General features: G+C 48.4%; 1 protein-coding gene across 3 annotated transcripts in view; it reads left to right on the top strand.

The window, feature by feature from the left end:
* ldah (lipid droplet associated hydrolase) overlaps positions 1-20,497 on the top strand; it is a 265,023-nt gene that overhangs the window by 113,908 nt on the left and 130,618 nt on the right. For all 3 annotated transcript variants that reach the window (XM_078213073.1, XM_078213075.1, XM_078213074.1), the window contains exon 3: positions 13,091-13,225. In XM_078213073.1, coding sequence (XP_078069199.1) covers positions 13,091-13,225 — 135 coding nt within the window. The remainder of the gene's footprint in view (positions 1-13,090; positions 13,226-20,497) is intronic.

Below are 20,497 nucleotides of genomic sequence, written 5' to 3'. Positions count from 1 at the left end.
GCCTTGCTGAAATCCATATAAACTACATCTACCGCTCTTCCCTCGTCTATGTGTCTAGTTACATCTTCAAAAAATTAAATTAGGCTCGTAAGGCATGATCTGCCTCGGACAAAGCCATCATGGTGGTGCTCCAGGATCTACTGCTTTGCTGATTACTCCCTGCGCTCACCATTTGCATGAAGCTGAGCATTGCTGAGCCTTTCCTTTGTCCCCCAATGGGGAGCACCAAAGCTGTCATTGCATTCGTTGGCCAACCCTGTGCTTCTGTGCTGTGTTGACAAGTTGGTGCCAGCCTTTCTAATTACACACTGAAGCCCATCAGTGTGTAAGTATGTGCTCCGGGAGAGGATGGGAATGTTGTGATGCTGCCTCTTCATAGGATGGCGCTTCCTTCGAGATCTCAAGCAGTACCTTTGTCATCGTTGCTGCCACATCTGTTAAATGACTGACTAGGGAGATGAGGGTGACTGTGCTTTCCACCATAGAATCCCATGGAATCATAGAATCCCTACAGTGCGGAAAGAGACCACTCAGCCCATTGAGCCTGCACTGCCTCTCTGAAAGAACATCCCACCCAGGCCCTCCCTTCCGCACTACCCCATAACCCCATGCATTTACCATGGCTAACCTACACACTTTGGATACTAAGGGGCAATTTAGCATCACCAATCCATCTAACATGCACATCTTTGGACTATGGAGCACCCGGAGGAAATCCACGCAGACACAGGGAGAATGTGCAGACTCCAAACAATCACCCGAGGCCGGAATCAAACCTAGGTCTCTGACGCTGTGAGTCAGCAGTGCTAACCACTGTGCCACCATGCTGCCCATTCTGCTTCTCCTTCTGATTCACAACTCCTTCTGTTTTTCCTTCATTTGGAGCTCCCTGTGTTCACCACTGAACAAAGGTGCAATGCCATTAGTAGCGCTCATTATAAAGTTCAGTGACAAGCTCCCTAAAGTTACTCACTCTCACGGCGCTCCGCACCAACTTCATCTTTAATTTCATGCTGCCTTGCCGAAATACCTACCAGTTCTATTGCCTCTTCATCTATCAGCGCCAAATACAGAAAGCAATGACCATTAATCTCAAGTTCATCTCTGCTCCATGGCATTGAGAGCTTGCTTCCCCGGCAAACGTGGATGCAAACAATAGCAACCTTTCTTTAGTCTCCCTTCCGGATACTTCTGTGTGCAATTCCTTTAAACAGAGTGCTACAACTCTTAAATATGGTGTGTGTGTTTTAGCTTCTGGAACTTCCTCCCACTGGCTAAACCCCATGCACGAAGGCCGTTAATTGGATGCAGCCAGCAAGATCCTGATTCATGTCTGCGCTGCCCAACCATGCAGCTACACAACTCAATTTGGAGCCCGACATCGAGACTTCCTCAATTCCAGTAACTCACCCACACCTGTGGACCTTAACTGTTACCAGATGTGCACTGGCAATCTGTGTATCTCAGGAGCTCAGTGGCAAAATCAAGTATCAGATCATGTACAGCTCAATTAGATGTAAAGCTCCCTCTATCCTACTTCAAAAATTTATTCTTCAATCTTTCCAATTCCTGCTAGCGTACCCAATATGAGATTTTTAAAAATTCATTTTACGGGATGTGGGTGTCGCTAGCTTGGCTAGCATTTATTGCCCATTCCTACTAGTGCTTGAGAAGGTGGTGGTGAGCTGCCTTCTTGAACTGCTGCCACCCCCGAGGTGTAGTACAACCACAGTGCTGTTATAAAAGGAATTACAGCACTTTGGCCCAGCGTAGCGGAGAAATGGCAATATATTTCCAAGTCAGGGAAGTGAATAACTTGGGGGGGAACCTTCATGTGGCGCTGTTCTTGTCCTTCTAGATGGTAGTGGTCGCAGGTTTGGAAGGTGCTGCCTCGGGAACCTTGGTGAGTTCCTGCAATGGCTCTTGTAGATGATACACACTGCTGCCACTGCTCATCGATGGTGGAGGGATTGAATGTTTGTCGAAGGAGGAGCAATCAAATGGGCTGCTTTGTACTGGATGGTGTCGAACGTCTTGAGTGTTGTTGGAGCTGCACTCAACCAGGCAAATAGAGAGTATTTCATTACACTTTTGACTTGTGCCTTGTAGATGATGGCTTGGCTTTGGGGAGTCAGGAGGTGAGTTACTTGCTGCAAGATTCCTAACCTTTGACCTGCTCTGATAGTCACAGTATTTGTCTGGCTAGTCCAGTCCAGTTTCTGGTCAATGGTAATGCCCAGGATGTCGATAGTGGGGATTAAGTGATGGTAATGCCATTGAATGTCAAGAATGATGGTTCGATCCTCTCTTTTTGGAGATCGTCATTGCCTGACACTTGTTGGCATGTTGCTTATTACTTGTCAACACAAGCCTAGATATTATCCAGCTCTTACTGCATTTGGACATGAACTGCTTCAGTATCTAAGGAGTCGCGAATGATAGTAGATCCAGTGGTGGTCATTTTCCAAAATTCTTTGGACTCTGGACTGGTTTCGACAGATTGGAGGTAGCCAATGTAAGCCCGCTATTCAAAAAGGGAGGTAGAGAGAAAACAGGGAACTGTAGACCAGTGAGCCGGACATCAGTACTGGGGAAGTTGCTAGAGTCCATTATCAAGGATTGCATAGCTCAGCATTTGGAAAGCAGTGGCGTAATCACACAAAGTCAGCATGGATTTACAAAGGAGAAGTCATGCTTGACAAATCTATTGGAATTCTTTCAGGATCTAACTAGTAGAGTTGACCAAGGAGAAGCGGTGGATATGGTTTATTTAGACTTTCAGAAGGCTTTTGACAAGGTGTCACATGGCAGACTACTATGTAAAATTGAAACGCATGGGATTCCAAGTCAGGAAGTGAATAACTTGGAGGGAACCTTCATGTGGTGCTGTTCTTGTCCTTCTAGATGGTAGTGGTTGCAGATTTGGAGGGTGCTGCCTGAGTTCCTGCAATGGCTCTTGTAGATGATACACACTGCTGCCACTGCTCGTCGATGGTGGAGGGATTGAATGTTTGACAAAGGGGGAGCAATCAAACGGGCTGCTTTGTACTGGATGGTATCAAACGTCTTGAGTGTTGTTGGAGCTGCACTCAACCAGGCAAATAGAGAGTATTTCATTACACTTCTGACTTGTGCCTTGTAGATGATGGCTCGGCTTTGGGGAGTCAGGAGGTGAGTTACTTGCTGCAAGATTCCTAGCTTTTGACCTGCTCTGGTAGTCAAAAGCTGGTTTGCAGATCAGAATCAAATAATTTGGGTAAGTGGGCCTTTTTCCGATTGGCAGGCAGTGACGAGAGGGGTACCAGAGAGATCTGTGCTAGGACCTTAAACTGTTCACACTATAAATTAATGATTTGGAAGAGGGAATTAAATGTATTATCTCCAAATTTGCAGATTGGGTGTCAGGGCTACTGGTGGGGTGGGGGGTGGGGGCGATTGGGAGATAGGGGCTGGGAGAGATCAAGGCAGGTTGGGGGTGGGGCAGTCGAGGCTGGCCGAGACACATCCGGGAGGCCAGTGATCGGCCGTGGGAGGGTCGCAGGGCTGGCCAGTGGTCGGGAGGCCGGCAGTGCGGGGCCACTGCACATGCGCTGATCTCGGCGCTGCCAGATCGGCACATACGCAGTGGCCAACTCAACGTTATGCTGCCAGCCTCTTCAGCGGGAATAGGCCCTGCCCTCTGACTTTCAACGGGATTTATGCTAGTGCACTCAGCAGTGCACAGAGTGTGGGCGATTCATTTTGAAACTCTGGCTGAAAAAAGCAGCGTGATATATTCCAGTTTTTGCGCAATTTCGACACTTAGAATGTTTTTGGGAGAATCACCTCCCCATTGAATTTGATGATCAGCCATGATCAAAATGAATGGTGGAGCAGGCTTGAAGGGCCAAATGGCCTACTCATGCTTCTATTTTCTATGTTTCTATACTGAACATTATGCAATCATCAGCAAACATCCCCACTTCTCATCTTATGATGGAAGGAAATTCATTTTTGAAGCAGCTGAAGATGGTTGGGCCTAAGACACTACCCTGAGGAACTCCTGCAGTGATGTCATGGAGCTGAGATGATTGACCTCCAATCACCACAACCATCTTCCTTTGTGTCATGTATGACTCCAATTAGTGGAGTGTTTTCCCCCTGATTCTCATTGACTCCAGTTTTGCTCGGACTTCTTGATGCCATACTCTGTCAAGTGCTGCCTCAAGGGAGTCACTCTCACCTCACCTCTGGAATTCAGCTCTTGTGTCCATGTTTGAACCAAGGCTGTAATGAGGTCAGGAGCTGAATGACCCTGGTGAAACCCAAACTGAGTGTCTTTGAGCAGGTTTTTGCTGAGTAAATGCCACTTGATAGTGCTGTTGATGACGCCTTCCATCACTTTACCGATGATTGAGAATAGACTGATGGAGCGGTAATTGACCCAATTGGTTTTGTCCTGTTCTTGTTCACAGGACATACCTGGACAATTTTCGACTGGGTAGATGCTAGTATTGTAGTTGTACTGGAACAGCTTGGCTAGGGGCATGGCAAATTCTGGAGTACAAGTCTTCAGTACTATTGCTGCAGCATGCTGGTACAGTGCTTAGCACTGATACCTCACAGCGCCAGGGAGCCGAGTTTGATTTTAGCCTTGGGTGACTGTATGCAGTTTGCACATTCTCTCTATGTCTGTGTGGGCTTCCTCCAGATGCTGTGGTTTCCTCCCACAGTCCAAAGATGTGCAGGTCAGGTAGATTGGGCATGCTATTTTGCCCCTTAATGTCCAAAAGATGTGTAGAATAGGTAGATTAGCCAGGTTAAATGTACTGGGTTATGGGGATAGGGTGGGGTTGTGGGCCTGGATGAGTGCTCTTTTGGAGAGTCTATACAGACCCAATGGGCCAATGATCTCCTTCTGCATTGGAGGCAAATGGAATACTCAGGCTTGGGTGAAACCTGAGGTCGAGGTTCGGCAATGATCAAATACTGATTCTTCGATTTGGTAATATTCTATGGTTTACAATTGCTGCAGCACTATTGTCAATTCTATCACAGTGATTTTATGCCCATCAGAGTGATTGTCCATTAATTTTGAAATAATGGAGCAATTTGATTGAATTCATACTGCTCAAATCCATGAAATCTTTAGAGCTAGAACAACAGCAACTTGTATGTATATACTGGATTTAATATACGGAAAGATCACATGGTATAATCAGGCAAAAATGGACACTGAGCCAAAGAAGGAGAAATTAGCATAGGTGACCAAAGGTGTGATTAAAAAGGTAAGTTTTAGTGAGGAGAGCAAGATGGAAGTGTTTAGGGAATGAATTCCAAAGGCTAGGGCCTGTGTACCTGAAGACACAGTCACCAATGGTAAAGAAACAGGAGTTGTGCAAGAAACCAGAATTCAAGAAATACATCATTGCAGGTGGAGGTTACAGAGCTCGTGAGTGGGGAGACTATTGAGGGATTTGAAGAGAAGGAAGGGACTTTTTATTCCATCAATTCTGTTCATAATAACCATGAAGCACCCACTGATGAACATTTTGTCGAACTCCTATTTCCATGCTTGTGTCAGATTGTAGTTATTGATGTCTTTCTGTTGTCATTTCAGCAATGAAATCATTAGTGTGCTGCTTTTCACTGTCCGTCCCTTTTATTTCATTCTTCAATTTTGTTTAATTTGATCTCCTGCTGCAAGGAAAACATAAATATGGTTTCTCCCTAACTATATATCCCTTTTTGAATTTCACTTTTTCTTTTGATCTTCTAATCTTTTGGTCTTGCGGTATGACTTTATACACTTTTATTGTAATTTGTTAGTTTGTCTCTGCCGGTTTTAATATAATCACAGTTTGCCTGCCTGGTGCACGTTTCCCACAGTATATGCACGTGGCTCGCCCTTGTCAATTTTATAGCTTTTATTTTTTAACATTTTTAAAACCAGTGTCAAGTTTGCGAGGAAGCAAATGGAATACTCAGGCTTGGGTGAAACCTGAGGTCGAGGTTCAGCAATGATCAAATACTGATTCTTCGATTTGGTAATAATTCAACATTGGAAAATTGGATCAACAGATGCTGCAAACTTATCTTAAACATGTCGAGTACCTGAGTATTTCCGGCATTAACTTTTTGTTTTTATTTTGTATTTCCAGTATCCAAAGTATTTTGCCCCTCTATATTTGTTAATTGGATTTGAACTTTGGATTTTACTTCCGAATTTTGTTCCCCTATCAATTCTGTTCATAACCATAAAGCATCCACTGATGAACATTTTGTAGAACTCCTCTTTCCGTGTGTGTGTCAAATAGTAGTTATTGATGTCTTTCTGTTCTCATTTTAGGTTGTTTATTCATTGCTAATGTGCAGAATTAAGACCAGTCTCTCAGAACTTGTGTCCTAGGTCTGGTAAATAGTAACATTATCTCATGCATGTGAGCTGAATCTAGTACATTGAGTATAATAAATGAGATTCACCAGTACACAGTAACTGATTCTAGTCCCTGATTTTTCTTCAGGAATAAGGAATGGGGCACATTTTTGAGCAACAGCATCCAAGGATGGGCCTTAACCATAAGATCATAAGAAATAGGAACAGGAGTAAACCATTCAGCCCCTCTAGTCTGCTCCGCCATTCAGTAGAATCATGGCTGATCTGATCATTCTCATGAGCACTTTCCTGTCCTTTCCCCATTACCCTTGATTCCCTTACTGATCAAAAATCTATCTCAGCCTTAAATAGGTACAAGGACTCAGCCCGCTGTGGCAAACAGTTTCAAAGACTCCTAACTCTCTGGGAGAAGAAAGTACTCCTCATCTCATGGCACCTCTTTATTCTGAAACTCTGCACCCTCATCTTAGACTCTCTCGTGAGTGGAAACATTCTTTTAGCATTTACCCTGTCAAACCACTTAAGAATTCTATATGTTTCAATGAGATCACCTCTCATTCTTCTCATTTCCAATGAGTAGAATACCAACCTGTTTAATGTTTGCTCATAAGACAATCCCTCCATTCGAGGGATCATCCTAGTGAATCCTCTCTGAACTGGCTCCAGTGAAATAATATCTTTCCTTAAATAAGGGCGGCACGGTAGCACAGTGGTTAGGGGCGGCACGGTAGCACAGTGGTTAGGGGCGGCACGGTAGCACAGTGGTTAGGGGCGGCACGGTAGCACAGTGGTTGGGGCGGCACGGTAGCACAGTGGTTAGGGGTGGCACGGTAGCACAGTGGTTAGGGGCGGCACGGTAGCACAGTGGTTAGGGGCGGCACGGTAGCACAGTGGTTGGGGCGGCACGGTAGCACAGTGGTTGGGGCGGCACGGTAGCACAGTGGTTAGGGGTGGCACGGTAGCACAGTGGTTAGGGGTGGCACGGTAGCACAGTGGTTAGGGGCGGCACGGTAGCACAGTGGTTAGGGGTGGCACGGTAGCACAGTGGTTAGGGGCGGCACGGTAGCACAGTGGTTGGGGCGGCATGGTAGCACAGTGGTTAGGGGCGGCACGGTAGCACAGTGGTTAGGGGCGGCACGGTAGCACAGTGGTTGGGGCGGCACGGTAGCACAGTGGTTAGGGGCGGCACGGTAGCACAGTGGTTGGGGCGGCACGGTAGCACAGTGGTTGGGGGCGGCACGGTAGCACAGTGGTTAGGGGCGGCACGGTAGCACAGTGGTTAGGGGCGGCACGGTAGCACAGTGGTTAGGGGCGGCACGGTAGCACAGTGGTTAGGGGCGGCACGGTAGCACAGTGGTTAGGGGCGGCACGGTAGCACAGTGGTTGGGGCGGCACGGTAGCACAGTGGTTGGGGCGGCACGGTAGCACAGTGGTTAGGGGTGGCACGGTAGCACAGTGGTTGGGGCGGCACGGTAGCACAGTGGTTAGGGCGGCACGGTAGCACAGTGGTTAGGGGCGGCACGGTAGCACAGTGGTTGGGGCGGCACGGTAGCACAGTGGTTGGGGCGGCACGGTAGCACAGTGGTTAGGGGCGGCACGGTAGCACAGTGGTTGGGGCGGCACGGTAGCACAGTGGTTGGGGCGGCACGGTAGCACAGTGGTTAGGGCGGCACGGTAGCACAGTGGTTGGGGCGGCACGGTAGCACAGTGGTTAGGGGCGGCACGGTAGCACAGTGGTTGGGGCGGCACGGTAGCACAGTGGTTGGGGCGGCACGGTAGCACAGTGGTTAGGGGCGGCACGGTAGCACAGTGGTTAGGGGCGGCACGGTAGCACAGTGGTTAGGGGTGGCACGGTAGCACAGTGGTTAGGGGCGGCACGGTAGCACAGTGGTTGGGGCGGCACGGTAGCACAGTGGTTGGGGCGGCACGGTAGCACAGTGGTTGGGGCGGCACGGTAGCACAGTGGTTGGGGCGGCACGGTAGCACAGTGGTTAGGGCGGCACGGTAGCACAGTGGTTGGGGCGGCACGGTAGCACAGTGGTTAGGGCGGCACGGTAGCACAGTGGTTAGGGCGGCACGGTAGCACAGTGGTTAGGGGTGGCACGGTAGCACAGTGGTTAGGGGTGGCACGGTAGCACAGTGGTTAGGGGCGGCACGGTAGCACAGTGGTTAGGGGCGGCACGGTAGCACAGTGGTTAGGGGCGGCACGGTAGCACAGTGGTTGGGGCGGCACGGTAGCACAGTGGTTAGGGGCTGCACGGTAGCACAGTGGTTAGGGGTGGCACGGTAGCACAGTGGTTGGGGCGGCACGGTAGCACAGTGGTTAGGGGTGGCACGGTAGCACAGTGGTTGGGGCGGCACGGTAGCACAGTGGTTGGGGCGGCACGGTAGCACAGTGGTTAGGGGTGGCACGGTAGCACAGTGGTTAGGGGCAGCACGGTAGCACAGTGGTTAGGGGCGGCACGGTAGCACAGTGGTTAGGGGTGGCACGGTAGCACAGTGGTTGGGGCGGCACGGTAGCACAGTGGTTAGGGGTGGCACGGTAGCACAGTGGTTAGGGGTGGCACGGTAGCACAGTGGTTAGGGGTGGCACGGTAGCACAGTGGTTGGGGCGGCACGGTAGCACAGTGGTTGGGGCGGCACGGTAGCACAGTGGTTGGGGCGGCACGGTAGCACAGTGGTTAGGGGCGGCACGGTAGCACAGTGGTTGGGGCGGCACGGTAGCACAGTGGTTAGGGGCGGCACGGTAGCACAGTGGTTGGGGCGGCACGGTAGCACAGTGGTTGGGGCGGCACGGTAGCACAGTGGGGCGGCACGGTAGCACAGTGGTTAGGGGCGGCACGGTAGCACAGTGGTTAGGGGCGGCACGGTAGCACAGTGGTTGGGGCGGCACGGTAGCACAGTGGTTAGGGGCGGCACGGTAGCACAGTGGTTAGGGGCGGCACGGTAGCACAGTGGTTGGGGCGGCACGGTAGCACAGTGGTTGGGGCGGCACGGTAGCACAGTGGTTAGGGGTGGCACGGTAGCACAGTGGTTAGGGGTGGCACGGTAGCACAGTGGTTGGGGCGGCACGGTAGCACAGTGGTTGGGGCGGCACGGTAGCACAGTGGTTAGGGGCGGCACGGTAGCACAGTGGTTGGGGCGGCACGGTAGCACAGTGGTTAGGGGCGGCACGGTAGCACAGTGGTTAGGGGTGGCACGGTAGCACAGTGGTTGGGGCGGCACGGTAGCACAGTGGTTGGGGCGGCACGGTAGCACAGTGGTTAGGGGCGGCACGGTAGCACAGTGGTTGGGGCGGCACGGTAGCACAGTGGTTAGGGGCGGCACGGTAGCACAGTGGTTGGGGCGGCACGGTAGCACAGTGGTTGGGGCGGCACGGTAGCACAGTGGGGCGGCGCGGTAGCACAGTGGTTAAGGGGTGGCACGGTAGCACAGTGGTTAAGGGCGGCACGGTAGCACAGTGGTTAGGGGCGGCACGGTAGCACAGTGGTTAGGGGTGGCACGGTAGCACAGTGGTTAAGGGCGGCACGGTAGCACAGTGGTTAGGGGTGGCACGGTAGCACAGTGGTTGGGGGTGGCACGGTAGCACAGTGGTTGGGGGTGGCACGGTAGCACAGTGGTTAGGGGTGGCACGGTAGCACAGTGGTTAGGGGTGGCACGGTAGCACAGTGGTTAGGGGTGGCACGGTAGCACAGTGGTTAGGGGTGGCACGGTAGCACAGTGGTTGGGGCGGCACGGTAGCACAGTGGTTAGGGGCGGCACGGTAGCACAGTGGTTAGGGGCGGCACGGTAGCACAGTGGTTGGGGCGGCACGGTAGCACAGTGGTTGGGGCGGCACGGTAGCACAGTGGGGCGGCACGGTAGCACAGTGGTTAGGGGCGGCACGGTAGCACAGTGGTTAGGGGTGGCACGGTAGCACAGTGGTTAGGGGTGGCACGGTAGCACAGTGGTTAGGGGTGGCACGGTAGCACAGTGGTTGGGGCGGCACGGTAGCACAGTGGTTAGGGGTGGCACGGTAGCACAGTGGTTAAGGGCGGCACGGTAGCACAGTGGTTAGGGGCGGCACGGTAGCACAGTGGTTAAGGGCGGCACGGTAGCACAGTGGTTAGGGGCGGCACGGTAGCACAGTGGTTAGGGGCGGCACGGTAGCACAGTGGTTGGGGCGGCACGGTAGCACAGTGGTTGGGGCGGCACGGTAGCACAGTGGGGCGGCACGGTAGCACAGTGGTTAGGGGTGGCACGGTAGCACAGTGGTTAAGGGCGGCACGGTAGCACAGTGGTTAGGGGCGGCACGGTAGCACAGTGGTTAGGGGCGGCACGGTAGCACAGTGGTTGGGGCGGCACGGTAGCACAGTGGTTGGGGCGGCACGGTAGCACAGTGGGGCGGCACGGTAGCACAGTGGTTAGGGGTGGCACGGTAGCACAGTGGTTAAGGGCGGCACGGTAGCACAGTGGTTAGGGGCGGCACGGTAGCACAGTGGTTAAGGGCGGCACGGTAGCACAGTGGTTGGGGCGGCACGGTAGCACAGTGGTTAGGGGCGGCACGGTAGCACAGTGGTTGGGGCGGCACGGTAGCACAGTGGTTGGGGCGGCACGGTAGCACAGTGGTTGGGGCGGCACGGTAGCACAGTGGTTGGGGCGGCACGGTAGCACAGTGGTTAGGGGCGGCACGGTAGCACAGTGGTTAGGGGCGGCACGGTAGCACAGTGGTTAGGGGCGGCACGGTAGCACAGTGGTTAGGGGCGGCACGGTAGCACAGTGGTTAGGGGCGGCACGGTAGCACAGTGGTTAGGGGCGGCACGGTAGCACAGTGGTTAGGGGCGGCACGGTAGCACAGTGGTTAGGGGCGGCACGGTAGCACAGTGGTTAGGGGCGGCACGGTAGCACAGTGGTTAGGGGCGGCACGGTAGCACAGTGGTTAGGGGCGGCACGGTAGCACAGTGGTTAGGGGCGGCACGGTAGCACAGTGGTTAGGGGCGGCACGGTAGCACAGTGGGGCGGCACGGTAGCACAGTGGGGCGGCACGGTAGCACAGTGGTTAGGGGCGGCACGGTAGCACAGTGGTTGGGGCGGCACGGTAGCACAGTGGTTAGGGGCGGCACGGTAGCACAGTGGTTGGGGCGGCACGGTAGCACAGTGGTTGGGGCGACACGGTAGCACAGTGGTTAGGGGCGGCACGGTAGCACAGTGGTTAGGGGCGGCACGGTAGCACAGTGGTTAGGGGCGGCACGGTAGCACAGTGGTTAGGGGCGGCACGGTAGCACAGTGGTTAGGGGCGGCACGGTAGCACAGTGGTTAGGGGCGGCACGGTAGCACAGTGGTTAGGGGCGGCACGGTAGCACAGTGGTTAGGGGCGGCACGGTAGCACAGTGGTTAGCACCGCTGCTTCACAGCTCCAGGGACCTGGGTTCGAATCCCGGCTGGGGTCACTGTCTGTGTGGAATTTGCACATTCTCCCTGTGTCTGCGTGGGTTTCCTCCGGGTGCTCCGGTTTCCTCCCACAGTCCAAAGATGTGCTGGCTAGGTTGATTGGCCATGATAAATTGCCCCTTAGTGTCCCAGGATGCATAGGTTAGAGGGGTTAGTGGGTAAATATGTAGGGATATGGGGATAGGGCCTGGGTGGGATTGTGGTTGATGCAGACTTGATGGGCTGAATGACCTCTTTCTGCACTGTAGGATTCTATAAGGGGACCAGAACTGCTCACAATACTTGACTAACAGCACTACTTTATTTGGAAAAAGCTACTAAATTAAACTGCAATTGGACGTGACATTTTAATTTTTTTAAAATCTGGATAAGTTCAGCATCTGTGGCGAGAGAAGCAGAGTTGACATTTCGAGTCCCTATGACCTTTCTATAGAAACTTTCTGGTTTTATTTCAGATTTCCAGCATCCACAATATTTTGCTTTTATTTGACATTTTAAGTTGTGACAAAATATGACAATTCTGTATTCTTCTCGATCCATTTTAATGCTATATTTTTCATTTTCTCCTATTCTTTTCTGAAAATGTTGATTCAAGATACATTGATAGCACTCCTGGCACTTCACCCAAGTGGCAATTCTTCATGTGCAAGTTTAGGTGTTGAAGGAAGGCCCGCTTGGTGGACGACCTAGGTCATTTTGTCAATTTTTTTGCTGTATCTAGTGGTGTGGATTAGAAGCTTCTGGAACTTGCTGCTTGAAGGAAATGACCTTCAGGGATGGATTTCTAAACGTGAATATTGTGCAATCTGCTCCTCAGAGTTATCTTTAAGTGCATATGTTTTCTTAACTTTTGTGGAAATAACAAATAACAGGCCATGTATATTTGTGACCGATATTTCTTCTATTTTTTAAAATAGAATTCCACGTGTTTAATCTATTGTGTTACAAATGTTGGATATACTTGGAAGTGCAGTTATGCAAGGCATTTGTTGAGGTTTTTGAGTGTGAAATTATGTCTATTCCATGTTTGTTTATTTTAGACTTCTGTCTTCAATTGTATTGGATAATATTCAAGATAAATATGTGGACATTTATCTCAAAATCAGAAACCATATATTTTGCTCATTTATTTTCCAGGAAATCTAACCTCTAATAGGTTAAACAATCATCAATTTCTTCCTCTGCTGCATGTTTTTTTTATTCCAAAACTGAACATGAGGCCTATTTTCTTCCAGTTAAAAATGTTTTTCTAAAAGGTCCATTGTCTTTTGCGTATGTTCACAGGGAACCCAGGGATAGTGTGTTACTATCAACCCTTCATGAAGATCTTATACAAGCTGCTCAACCAGAGGTACCCTGTCTGGGCCATTAGCCATGCAGGCCACTGTGTCCCCCCGGAAGACATGGAGATGATAGAAGGTACTCTACATAGTCTGAAGTTTGTAAAATAAGTCTGCTTTCTAGTCCTGAATGGTTTTATATATAACTGCCTCGCAGCTGAATTTTCTACAGGTGACTTTTTAAATTGAAGGTGTCACCTTTCAAATTGTACTTTGTTTAGTAATTTATAATCTAAGAATGATATGTATGATACATTTATCTCAGGTAGGAATTTACTTTGAGCCCTCTCAATATTTTGTAAATCAGTTCATTGAGTATCCAAATCTGAACTGCTTATTGGAGGACCCTGTGGAACTTCCTGCTGAGACCGAAATGTGCATGTATTTGCTGCAAACTGAAGTCCATGCAAGGTGTCTTGTGGTCGATTATGTGGATTTAATTATTTGATTTTATTTTAGTCTTCACATCCTTTACCGAGCTCCATATGTTTGTTATTTCCTGCTTACAGCGATCATAAAGTAGCAGTTAGTCTGTACACAGTGGAGCGGATTGAAAAGAATGTTTTCTCTGCAGCAGCACATTCCCCAGTACTTTTGCTGGGAACTCATAGCACAATATTAAGAAAGGAGTATTTCAGTTTTAGTCCTTGTATTCAAAGAGAAACATCTCCACTTTTGAAAAAAGCAATGAACCAAGGTAGACTATAAAGGAGTGTTACTAAACCAGGAGATACCGAGTGCTTGTACCTTGTCTAATTCTGTAATGCATCAAACTCCAATGAAGGGTTGCCCTACTGTTAAGCAGTTTGCTACTACTGACAATTAAACCTTTGACGTCTAGAGGTGTTGGCCAAGGTCTAGGATACACCTTGTTGCAATATTTTTGTTTGGATTGTGCACCATAGGCTAAGAGATTGAACTGCAGTTATGATGAATGAGAAATATCTCCACATGGTTTTCATCCAGAAGCAATACATTTTTATTTCGGGTTGTCTCCACACACTACTGTGCATACTCCTATCCTACAGTGTAATGTGCTTAGGGCACTTTTATAGCATTTTTGTGAAGAAAAGACCTTGCCTAAACCTCTTCTGGATTAAGATAATTATGCACAGATGTACAAGGCACATGCAGGGCAGTCAATGCTAAACTGGCTGGATGCAGTGCTGCAGTTCATTGTAAGGAGAGAAGGAATGGGCTCAGTTAATATATGAAACACATGTTCGGCAATAAAGATGGCAAATGCAAACAGCGAACCATTTATTACCTTCTTCATTGGCACATTACTCAAGTGAAAGGAAAAAGTAGTAGCTGAGGAACAAATGGCCCAGAATGATTTAAATGGGGTCAACTTGGGAAGGTTGAGAGGATGATCTGCAAGATGAGCCTTAACCCCATTAGTAGGACAAACACATAGATGCAGTGTAATCAAAGTCAGTGAATAACATATGACAGTGCTATCTTAGTCGTTCCCAGATTTACTAGTTGCCACGAGTACTGAATCAACATGCTTCTGTTATTCACTTAAAGGAAAAGAGATTGTGCCTAAGTTTTGAAACTGCAATTTGAAAAAAGTCAATAACAAAAAACATCCTGGAAATGGGGCAAAAACCCTTTGGGGCGAATTTTCCTGTTCCATCCGCCACGGGAATTGTAGTGGGTGAGGGGCGGACCATGGAAAGGTCTGTTGACCTCGGATGGGATTTTCCAGTTTTGGGGCGAATGTGGCTGGAAAATCCCGCCCTTTGTGTCTGAATTGGGGCATGATCCTGGAGCGAAACACACTGCAACCACTGAATAAGAGCAGTGCCATTGTAATGGCAAATGGATCCGTCGGCACCAGCTTCAGGTGTCATTTGCAGCCTCCGAGGTGCTCACTGGTCCCAAGATTTCAACACAACTAGTGGGCTCAAACAGTTGCCCAAAGCCACAGGTGAGTTGAGGGTGTAGGAGGAAAGAAACCAGGAGGGCAGAGGTGACCAGCAGCAGTCTGCTGCGTCAATGTGGAGCCCAGAGATCCATATCTGCATATCTTGACTCGACGACTTAATTTTTAGGTGGGTCTTCAAGGACCACGGTTTGGTTGTTAATGTTGCAATCCTGTTACAATGAAGAGTATGCTTTAGTAGTAAGCAAGAGCAGCTGTTCTTGATTGGAGAAAGGGTAAGGCATTATTAATTATATGTAAGAAGCCATTTCCACCTCTGTGAGGGGGGAGCTGGGAAGAAAAGGGAGTCTGTGCCCTTGTTCTCTGGGTTATGTGAATGAGGACATAAGAATAAGGTTCATAAGAACAGGATATGGCGCTCAACTCGTCGATCGACAGTTCCGAAGCGTTACAGCGAAAAACTGTACCAACCTCCTCAGAAGACAAACACGGGACACGGCCGACAGAGTACCCCTCGTCGTCCAGTACTTCCCCAGAGTGGAGAAGCTATGACATCTTCTCCGGAGCCTTCAACATGTCATTGATGAAGACGAACATCTCGACAAGGCCATCCCCACACCCCCACTTCTTGCCTTCAAACAACCGCACAACCTCAAACAGACCATTGTCCGCAGCAAACTACCCAGCCTTCAGGAGAACAGTGACCACAACACCACACAATCGTGCCACAGCAACCTCTGCAAGACATGCCGGATCATCGACACGGATGCCATCATCTCACGTGAGAACACCATCCACCAGTACATGGTACATACACTTGCAACTCGGCCAACGTTGTCTACCTGATACGCTGCAGGAAAAGATGTCCCGAGGCATGGAACATTGGGAAGACCATGCAGACGCTGCGACAAAGGATGAATGAACACCACTCGACAATCACCAGGCAAGAGTGTTCTCTTCCTGTTGGGGAACACTTCAGCGGTCACGGGCATTCGGCCTCAGATCTTCAGGTAAGCGTTCTCCAAGGCAGCCTTCACGACACACGACAGCGCAGAGTCGCTGAGCAGAGACTGATAGCCAAGTTCCGCACACATGAGGACGGCCTCAACTGGATCTTGGGTTCATGTCACACTATCTGTAACCCCCACAACTTGCCTGGGCTTGCAAAATCTCACGAACTGTCCTGTCTGGAGACAATACACATCTCTTTAACCTGTGCTCTGTCCACTCACATTGTCTGTACCTTTAAGACTTGATTACCTGTAAAGACTCGCATTCCAACCATTATTTTGTAAATTGAGTTTATGTCTTTATATGCCCTGTTTGTGAACTGAAATTCCAGTCAAATGATGAAGGAGCAGCGCTTCGAAAGCTCGTGGCTTTTGCTGCCAAATAAAACCGTTGGACTTTAACCTGGTGTTGTGAGACTTCTTATTATGTGAATAAACCTATGTTAAGAGAAGACTGGCTCCAGTTTCCTCCTTTACTCAGTGAATGGGGAGTGAACTAGAACATGTTAGCAGAAGATGAACGTCAAGCTCTGGTAGTTGAGTAAGGAATTTTTGTCTTTATCTTCTGACAAAAGTACTGCTCCCAGCAACCTGTGGTGCAAAATGGCTGACGTCCACTGCTATTCGTCAAGTTTTGATTATCTACTGTTGTCTTCGGTGTCTGAAAAATGAGGTGGAAATGTGGACTCAGGTTACCTCTTTACCCAAGAGGAAGCAAGGTATATCAGTTTTACCTTTGTGACTACCAGGAAAAGTTAGATTAGAAGCAAAGTATTTTCAGAACTGATGTGGGGACTTGGATATTGAAGCGAGATTAACTTTTCTATTACAATTTATGGATAGGATTTACCAGAAAGATGATCTATTGGAAACCTACAAAGCGTGGTCAACTTTTGATAAATTTAAGAAGGCAGTCAGTCCACCGAAGAGTGCTTGCATTCAAGTTGCTGGCTTATGCACAGATTTCACAGATAGATTTTTGATACTGAAGGGGGCTCAGTTTCATGGAAAAGACTCTTTTGGACCAAATGACTGACCTCCTAAAGAAACTTCTGGGAAAGCAGTAATTTCCAGTTACTGAGAGATCAACACAGGCAGCCCTGCAGTGATGCAAAAAATGGAGGAGTCCATGGTTGTTGAATTTCGAGAACAATTGAATACTAGACACAGGCATCAGTACAAAGACAGAGGTGCTGACAGGCGGTCTGAAGAGGGTTGTGCTTTTAGCCAATTTAAGAATCAAGACAAAAAGTGGCAAACCATAGGTGCTTGAACCCTAGAACTGCACAAGGAAATTATTAACAGGTGTTTTTATTGTGAATCCAAATGGCATTACGCAATTAATTGCCCGAAGCGCGAAAGTTGAGTCTTTGAGATAACTTATGAGACAGATAGTTCCGATGCTGAGAATGATGAGGATGATTAGCCTGAAGGAATTGTGTTGTTTACTGGAAGCTTGAGTCTGGTGATGAATGTTTCGGTCGCTGATTCTTTCAGTTGTGTAGTGTTGCCTAGCAACTGCACCTCTACAGTGTGTGGGGTGGGTTGGCTCAGCTTTGCTACTTAAAATTTCTTGGCAAGGAAGATCAGCAAATGATTAAAGAGTATGAAAGCTCCACCCACTTTAGATTTGGCGATGACAGAAGAGGTTTTTCAGAAGAGTGGTGATCCCATGCAACATAGCTGGGCTAAATCGCTTCATTAGTTCTGATGTGGAAGCCAGTAAGATACCTTTTATTATTGAGCAAGTCCTCAATGAAAAAAGTGCAGATGAAATTAGAAATGGAGAATGACAAGGTACTTTTTTTGGAAAGTCATAGGCCGAAATTTTACCGCCTCATCTACCCCAGGATCGGGGCAGGCAAGGCTCGCAGAACGGAATTCTTTGTTGGCCTCGGGAGGGATTTTACGAGCCTCGCCCGAGCGAGGCCGTTCACTCCCGCCCATAGATTTACATTTCACTTGATCAGAGCATTGCTGCGTACCAACACGGAAACCAGATATTTCTCATTGAGAGGTTCAATATTGTTGACTTCAGTTGATAAGAGTTTGGCTGACAGAAAAATAATTATTTGGAAATAACACACTTTGGACATCATTTGTCATGGAAATTAAAAGCTCTGCTGTAGGTTGCTGGAGTAGTTGGTAGGTAATATGAAACTCTTATTGAGCAAGTTACAACTGAATGTGACATTAGTGTCAAGTACTGGAGGACACCAATACACCCTGTTGTAAGTTTGCCACAGACCAGAGACTTCAATAAAATAGTGGTTGTGAACCTAAAGAGACCAGACAAGAATCAAAGTTGTTTTCTTCCACTTAGTGAATATAGTGACTAGATTCAGCCTATGCATGGTGATAAATAAAAGGACAAACAGACCAGTGTAGACAAGATCATGGACAAATAGGTTGGTACTGGACTCGGAACATCAACCAAATTTTGGTGGATAATGGAGAATTTGTAAACAAGGAATTTTGAGACATGAGCAAGAATTTGAATATTATGGTCATGTCTGACTATGGCTGAGCACCTGTTCAGCAATGTTTCATGTGAGGGTAATCATATGATAAGTGAGGAAATGTTGCGAGAGGTACTGGCTGACCTATTGGTTTGCATGTTGCAAACAGCACTGACATGAGCCATATATGTTAAAAATCTTTGCAAATGTATTGGAAGGTGTTGGAAGTTGCCTTTGATGTTGTCTGTTGCTTGCCCTTCTCTAGAAAGATCTATCATTAGTTCTGCTTCCTCTGCCCAGTTGAATGCTTTACATGCTGGCAGGAAAGCTCTAATCAGGGCTGAAGTTTCCAAAATAATTCAGAGAGTGTTGCAACACCACATAAAGCCATCTGCGGTAGACTTTATTTCTGGTGATCTCTTTAATTAACAAAAAGAGGGGCATAGAGAATGGAGAAGGCCTAAGGAAAGTTATAGGACGTGAGGGGAAAACAGTGATAATGCAACGTGGCAATCAAACAATAAACCATTCCTCCTGAGTCATTGGAGTGAATTATAAATTTTCGGATAATGACAATATGATTGAGGATGGCGAAGCACCATGTGCATTGCATACTCCTATATTTTGTGTGCTAGTGTCAGAGGGACAAGACATGATACATAAGGGGTTAGGCACTGGGAGAGAAACTGATCATGATGACCATGAAAGGGCTAAGCCATGATCCTTGTTTGGAGAGCCAGTGAAGGCATAATGAGCCAAATGGCCTCCTTCCATGCCATAACAATTTTGTGATACAGACCAACTGCCCAAAGGTTATACACTTTGGAGGAAATAATAACAAATGGGATTACTATCTCAATGGAAACAAATTAAAACATGCTACCGTGCAAAGGGACCTGGGGGTCCTTGTGCATGAGACGCAAAAGCCCAGTCTGCAGGTACAACAGGTGATCAAGAAGGCAAATGGGATGTTGGCCTATATTGCGAAGGGGATAGAATATAAAAGCAGGGATGTCTTGATGCACCTGTACAGGGCATTGGTGAGGCCGCAGCTGGAATACTGTGTGCAGTATTGGTCCCCTTATATGAGGAAGGATATATTGGCATTGGAGGGAGTGCAGAGAAGGTTCACCAGGTTGATACCGGAGATGAGGGGTTTGGATTATGAGGAGAGGCTGAGGAGATTGGGTTTGTACTCGTTGGAGTTTAGAAGGATGAGGGGGGATCTTATGGAGACTTATAAGATAATGCGGGGGCTGGATAGGGTGGAGGCGGAGAGATTCTTTCCACTTAGTAAGGAAGTTAAAACTAGAGGACACAGCCTCAAAATAAAGGGGGGTCGGTTTAAGACAGAGTTGAGGAGGAACTTCTTCTCCCAGAGGGTGGTGAATCTCTGGAATTCTCTGCCCACTGAGGTGGTGGAGGCTACCTCGCTGAATATGTTTAAAGCGCGGATGGATGGATTCCTGATCGGTAAGGGAATTAAGGGTTATGGGGATCAAGCGGGTAAGTGGTACTGATCCACGTCAGATCAGCCATGATCTTATTGAATGGCGGGGCAGGCTCGAGGGGCTAGATGGCCTACTCCTGCTCCTATTTCTTATGTTCTTATGTTCTTAGTATGTTCCTGGATGTCATACTATCCAGAAGGATCTAATAACTGGAGCGATGCAACAATAGTGGGATTGGTATGGAAATCTACTGGAAAATATAAAAATTGGTTGAATGTCCAGGATGATGGACAAGCAGTGACAGCCATGGATTGGGAGAATGGAATATGAGAATGGAAAGCCAGGAAGCATAGTTCGAGTTACAGTAATGGGTCGGGCAATGAAACCTGGTTGAGGAAATGCTCATGTATGGTGGAAAAGGCCTCAGGGATCTAACAGTAGTAGCGGAAAGACTTCAACAGGCAAATGGAGGTTGGAGTCTGACTAGACAACGCAGTAGAATGGTAATGCAAAACCATCCTGACAAAATAGATGAACCGGAAG

Source organism: Mustelus asterias, chromosome 5 (genome assembly GCF_964213995.1).
Source record: "Mustelus asterias chromosome 5, sMusAst1.hap1.1, whole genome shotgun sequence".
Lineage (NCBI taxonomy): Eukaryota > Metazoa > Chordata > Chondrichthyes > Carcharhiniformes > Triakidae > Mustelus > Mustelus asterias.
This window is presented reverse-complemented; position numbering and strand designations above follow the sequence as displayed.